General features: G+C 45.7%; 3 protein-coding genes across 3 annotated transcripts; 1 reads left to right on the top strand and 2 right to left on the bottom strand.

Moving 5' to 3' along the window:
- Window positions 1–490: 490 nt before the first annotated feature.
- On the top strand, window positions 491–1,351 carry PCYB_092650 (hypothetical protein; the record flags this gene model as incomplete). Its single annotated transcript, XM_004222378.1, has 1 exon — window positions 491–1,351. A coding segment is annotated over one exon (861 nt), but the record flags the coding sequence as incomplete, so codon positions are not given.
- Window positions 1,352–2,434: 1,083 nt separating this feature from the next.
- Window positions 2,435–3,828, bottom strand: PCYB_092640 (RNA splicing protein MRS2 mitochondrial precursor; the record flags this gene model as incomplete). Its single annotated transcript, XM_004222377.1, has 2 exons — window positions 2,435–3,603; window positions 3,672–3,828. The coding sequence occupies 2 exons, from the start codon at window positions 3,826–3,828 to the stop codon at window positions 2,435–2,437; spliced, it is 1,326 nt and encodes a 441-aa protein (XP_004222425.1).
- A 1,542-nt stretch (window positions 3,829–5,370) lies between these two features.
- PCYB_092630 (hypothetical protein) lies at window positions 5,371–5,637 on the bottom strand (the record flags this gene model as incomplete). The annotated part of the gene is made up of 1 exon (XM_004222376.1): window positions 5,371–5,637. The coding sequence occupies one exon, from the start codon at window positions 5,635–5,637 to the stop codon at window positions 5,371–5,373; it is 267 nt and encodes an 88-aa protein (XP_004222424.1).
- Window positions 5,638–6,366: the final 729 nt, after the last annotated feature.

Genomic DNA, 6,366 nt, shown 5'->3' with positions numbered 1-6,366 from the left:
TTTTTTGTTTGGGCTGATCCATGTTTTCTTCTTGCCCCCACGTGCCGCCCCCCCCTCAAAATGAGCAACACCGTTGATGTGCACCCGCGGGGGGCACTCAACATCGCAGCGTCGAGCAGATATATGAAGGACGATGAGAATCTGGATGACGTGGATACCGAGCTGGAGGATAAGTACATCAAAAACTACAAAATCGTGAAGGGGAGCAAGTTCATGTTCTTCATATTGGGTCTCCTGACTCTGTGGTAAGTGCGGTGGTCGAGATGGCAGCGGCCGCCATAGCAGTAGTGGCCGCCATAGCAGTAGTGGCCTCCATAGCAGTAGTGGCCGCCATACCAGTTGTGGCCGCCATACCAGTTGTGGCCGCCATACCAGTTGTGGCCGCCATACCAGTTGTGACCCTTCGGTAACCCCTAACCGCCTACCCCCCTGTAGCGGACTGAGGTCTTTAATCGTGAGCAAGCTGGCCTTCTCGCCCCCCCAAGTGAAGGGATACGAAGTGGTAAACAACCAGTTCTTGTACAAGAACCCATTCAGTAGTTTCGACATAAATAAGCTCCTGGAACAGAACAGCGTAGGAGTCAACTACAATAAAATAGTTAACGGCAGGGACGAAGTCGCCTCCATCCTCCTCTACAGAAAGCCACTCGATCTAAATAAACAAATAATTCTCTACTCACATGGGAACAACACAGATATGGGACACTCCTTCCCAGCCTACCTCAACCTCATCTTTCAAACTAACGTAAATATAGTCACGTACGACTACAGCGGATATGGATATAGCAATAAAAAACCAACAGAAACGAATATGTATAAAAATATAAAAATGGTGTATAGGTATCTAACTGAGGACCTTCACATCAATCCATTAAATATTATTTTATATGGGTACAGTATTGGTAGTTGTGCCAGTAGTTACTTAATCAGTTTGAGAGATATAAAGGTGGGTGGGTGTATCTTGCAGTCTCCTTTAGCTAGTGGGATAAAGCTCCTGTTCCCCTATCAGAAGAGATACCTTCCATGGCTTGATGTGTTTAAAAATTATGAAAAATTACGGAAGGCGTCACTTGTCCCTGTATACATTATGCATGGGAAAATGGACCAGGATATACCATACTACCACGCTGTGATTTTGTTGAAAGCACTTCGAAAGAATTTCGAGAAACAATACAGAAAGATGAAAAGCTCGACTCAGTCTCCACACGAGAGTGTCGACATCACTTCTCTTATTAAATTTTGGGGAATCGCCAACTCGGATCATAACAACATGGAGTTGGTCAATGCGGACGAGTTCTTCCGCCGCCTGCGCGCCTTCCTCATGTTTTGCGAGGACTACAACCGGGGGTAGGCCACGCAGGCGGTGCGGGCGGCGCATGCGATTTGTACATCTTACACTGTTCATGCATCTTAAACAGGTCGTGCACCCTAAACAGATCGTGCACCCTAAACAGGTCGTGCACCTTACACCGTTCAAACGGCTTGCGCGGCGAACGCCCGCCGCGGCTTCCCCCACCCCTCCCACAGTTTGTGGGCCATTTTTGTTTTTAGTTTGGCTAGCCCCCAACAGAGAGGGACGGGGAGAGAGCCTTTATTGATTTGCCCATTCGTGCCTTCGCCTTCTTCCCTTGGTTGTTTCGTGCGAAGTGGCACGCGTTCCTATCGTCTCTTGGCTTCTTCTTCGCCTTCCCTTCGCCTTCCCTTCGCCTTCCCTTCGCCGTCTTCATTTTTGACCTCCTTTTTTTTACCCCCCATTGGCTTATCCGTTTATGCGTGTATTTGTGAGTTCACCTGATGATGACCCATTTGTGCTTTTTCTTTTGTTTTCTCCTTTTTTTCTCCGGAGTTCCCTACATTCGGGGGGCGCCGCCGTTCCCCCACCTCCCGGAGTGCATGCTCTAGATGGAGCGTCTCTCCCCGTAGGGGTCCCATCGTGCAACTCAACTTGTCTAAATGTCAGCCTCTGCGTGAGCATCAGCGTTAGCATCTGTGTCAGCACCTGTGTCAGCTACTGCGTGAGCATCAGCGTTAGCATCTGTGTCATCCTCTCATTCAGCAGCTGTTTCCCTTTTTTTAAGCGCCAAACGGGTCAAGAGGGGAAATGGGTAGCAAAGAGGAGGCTGCCAATCGAATGGCAAAGATAAACTCGCCATGTCGGTAGCAATGAGGAGGCCGCCATACCGGTGGCAAAGAGGAGGCCGCCATGCCGGTGGCAATGGGAAGGCCGTCAAGTGGGGACCCCCCCCAAACAGAGCCTGTCAAGCAAAAGCGTACACTTAATAAGTGCGCACAAATGGTTGCGAGTGAGGGAGCACAGAGCTGCCGCAGCGCAAGGAGAGCGACATGTTGGGAGAAGCAACTTAGAGCTCCTCCCTCACATGAAGCCACACGGAGTTAAAAGAAGTCATCTTAAATGTACTGCACCACTTCGATGCTACTTCACTCGATATCGGTCGAAGAAGCGGAGAATCGTGTTGATGTTCCTCGTGAGGTGTATCCCAAGGAAAGAAGACACACATACCGAAAGAGAGATCAAGAAAAACACATAGTCGCTCTCTTCACAAAAATTCTTTAAGTTCATACCGAACAAACTTGTGATGACAGAAGAAATGGAAAAAAATAAAGTAGCAAAGGATATCTTTACATTTAAAAGAATGAATTTATTTCGATTGTAATCCAAATTCAATCTCATCAGTTCTTCATAGTGAGTAATTTTCTCCTCCACATTTTCTAATTCTCTATACAACTCATCCGTTAACTGTAAATGGGTCTCTAAAACTATCTCTAAATCTGTGCAATCCTTTATGGGACTACAAGACCTACTGCAATTATCAGAATAAATTCCTTCCTTGGTTACATTCGTTTTCATAAAAGTCAAATACATATTTTCCATATCCATGTGATTATTTAAAATTTTTTCGATACTGTTACGGAGAGCATTTAACAGATTTGAAAATTTTTGCAAATTATTTTTTATTTTCATCATATCTCGAAGTAGATTATTCGTCAGGATATTAATTTCGTTGTTTTCTTCCTTTCGTTGTTGTAATATTATTCCTTTTATTTGTTCGTTTAGACGATATAGATCTTCCTCGTATTCCTTTATAGATAGCTGCATGCAAATGTCCAGACACAGGAACTCGAAATAGATATTCGCTTTGTGTTTGTAAAAATGGTTTTTAACATTGACGTGGTTTAGTTCGTCTGGAGAGGGACACTCCTGTGTTCCGTCTATGGGGCAGTACGGAGTGGCATCTGTAGACCGCTCCTCCGAGGTAGTTCTTGGGCATGCCTGATCGGCTACCCCAGGACAGTCGTCCTTCCCTAAAAAGCAACTCGTTACATTCTGTGCTTGCCCATTTGGCCTCCCTTCTTCTTCCGCTTCATTACCATCCAAGTCACTTTTCCTTTTAAAATTCTTTTTAACCAAGTTGGTGGCCTTCACCACTAGGGGATTCTTCGGCTCGAACATCCATAGCTCGTTGAACCGAATCACACAGCTGATGAAGCCCGTGCGCAACAGGATCATGTTCTTCCTCACCAGCAGGGTGGGGTTGTGGTTGTTGCTCGAGTCGATCAGGCGCAGGTCACTCACGGGGATGTCTGGGGTGAATAGGAGGGAGGGTGTAGAAAAAGGGTGCACTATGGGGGCACTCTCGATGGGGGCACACTATGGGAGCACTCTCGATGGGGGCACACTATGGGAGCACTCTCGATGGGGGCCCACCCCGACGCGGCCTTACTCAGAACGTAGGGCAGGCTGTACTTGGAAAAGAAGAACCGCTCGCACTTGATCTGCCCATCTTGCGTAATCCTGATATTTTGCATGAATACATTGTTGAAATTTTTTTTAGAAAAAGTATGATTCTCGTTTTTATGGTCGGTCAAATTGGCTAGCCATCTTGTGGACACGCTGCCTGTCGATGTTCGTATGCACGCATAGGTAAGTCTACATCTGCAGTGCGTTAAATGGTTCCACTGGAACATGCTTCCTCTTCTGCTTTCGGAGAGGGTGTGCGTGTGTGTTCGCAACTGCGTACAGCGTTATCCTTGCCCTGGGCTAAGGCACACACTGGAAAGGAGAGGGAGAGAGAAAAAAAAAACTTAATTACGAAAGTTGCACATTAGAAATAATCCAACGTATATTCAAAAGGTTTACAAAAAAAAAAAAAAAAAAAAAGGGGGAGAAAGAAGGAGCGAAGCAACAACGTAGCGATGGCGTAGCGATAACGTAACGAGGGGGCGACGCGAAGGAGAAAAAAGAAGAAAAAAAATAGAAAAAAAAATAGAAAAAAAAAAGAAAAAAAAAGGAAAAAAAAAGAAAAAAAAAAGAAGAAAAAAAAGAAGAAAAAAAAAGAAGAAAAAAAAAGAGAAAAAAAAACTAAACTGATTATGCCACTTAAACATACATAACGTTAGCGGGTTAAAAAAACAGAGTAACTTGAAGGACCAAAATTAACCTTACCAAATGAAACATTTTAAAGCCCTCCAAATAGGCTAGGCACGTGTGGAAAAAAAAAAAAAAAAAAAAAAGGCATGTATTTTGTATGCATACATGTGTATAAGTTTCATCTCGTACGAGGGGGAATGAAATCTTATCCTTTTGGCAAAAAAAAAAAAAAATTAAAGAGTAAAAAAAATAAATGGGTGACACATTTATTGTATAGGTTGTTATTTCCTTTTTTCTCTTTTGTTTCTCTTTCGTTTCTCTTTTTTTTCCTTTTCCTCTTGCTCAATCAAACGATTCGGACAAAAACAAAGGCGAATGGGGATTCATGCTGAAGGGCCCATTTTTTTTTTTCGGGGTGCAAACTTCCTCTCTTTGCACTTCACTCCAGGGCGTGCTTGCACAACACGTGCGAACAGAACAGAAGCACGAGGTAAGATTGAACGAACAGGGAAGGAAGGAAGAAACTGTCCGGGGGTTGGGTTGGGTCAAAACGGGTTGAACAAGAAAGGTTAACGGGTTGTGTGCATGGATACGTTGAAAATGCTCCCAGGAGGTCGCTCCGTGTGTGGTTGGTTGGTTGGTTGGGGGGGAAGAACATACAACAGTTATGGTATGGGCCCTCTTGACTGAACGGAGACGATGGGGTGGGGACTGACTCTCTTCTCTCTGCCTGCGTTATGAGCTGGTACTTTGATACTTCTTCGGTTTTCGACTGCCTCTAAATAGTGCAATGCTGCTCACTATTAGTATTCCAAAATAGATCTGCGAGAGGGGGGAAGGAATAATTGGTGTTCTCAGTTTGGGACTCGCCAGTTAGCGCAACCGTAAATGGTCGCCCCTTCGAGATGAAACTGTGCAGTTCGGTCCGCTACTACCCTTCGGGAGTAACTCACGGACGGTCCACCGCAGTTCAGTTCAGTTCAGTTCAGGCGGACTGCCGAACTGCCCAGCTGCCCAGCTGCCGAACTGCCGAACTGCCAGACCGCTACACCGCTACTCCGGTGCACCTCTCCGCGGCTTACCCCTGCGCAAATGAATGACGGCTTCACCTTCTCAGCCTTATTCCCGTGCAACTCCAACGAGTCGGAGTCATACAATAGCAAAAGACCAATTAGTGCCAAAAAAACTGCAGAGAAGAGCGATACTATGGCGAAGTAGTACGTGATGGCCTTTTTAAATGCAGACATGTTCTTCTGTTCTTTGTTTACGTTTTAAGGGGGAACTGAAGGGACTAGGGTTTTTCAATCGGGGGGGGGGGGGCAGAGACAGGGGGGCAGTTATGTTCGTACAGGCTTGCTGACTGATGGATCAAACTAAAATCTGTACTTTGTAACATACCATTCTGTTTCGTATCGGGGAGTAGCGGTTGGTGCTCTTTGAGGCGAATTTCTCTGGGTCCAGCTGAGGGGTTGGCGGTTGGTTGGTCGGTTGGTTGGTCTGCCGGTTGGTCGGTTGGTTGGTCTGCCGGTTGGTCCGTTGATTGGTCTGTCGGTTGGTCCGTTGATTGGTCTGTCGGTTGGTGTGCCGGTTGGTCTGCCTGTTGGTTAGTTGGCTGGTCTGCCAGTTGGTCTGCCAGTTGGTCCGCCGCTTCTCCTGTTGGTCTCTCTCGCCCTCTTGCTAGCTGCTGCTCCTTCTACATGTTCCAGCGGCCGCCTGGCAACTAATGGGGGGGGGCACATTACTTACGCGAGTGAGCGCGCGAAAATGTATACACGTTAAGTTAATCGTTGCAAAGAAGAGGGGAAAAAAAAAAAAAAATTTCATCCACCCATTTACTCGAGAGAACAACACGAAAGAAAAGTGAAAAAAACGGGAAAAATGAAAAGTACTCAATATCGTCAAAACTTTGTCAAAATTTCACAGTTCCGTGTTTCAAATCATTTTTTTTTTTTTTTTTTTCCTTTTTGTGCATGTTT

Source organism: Plasmodium cynomolgi, chromosome 9, assembly GCF_000321355.1.
Source record: "Plasmodium cynomolgi strain B DNA, chromosome 9, whole genome shotgun sequence".
NCBI classification, from domain to species: domain Eukaryota; phylum Apicomplexa; class Aconoidasida; order Haemosporida; family Plasmodiidae; genus Plasmodium; species Plasmodium cynomolgi.
The sequence above is the reverse complement of the archived record's forward strand: the minus strand, read 5'-3'. Positions and strand labels throughout refer to the sequence as shown.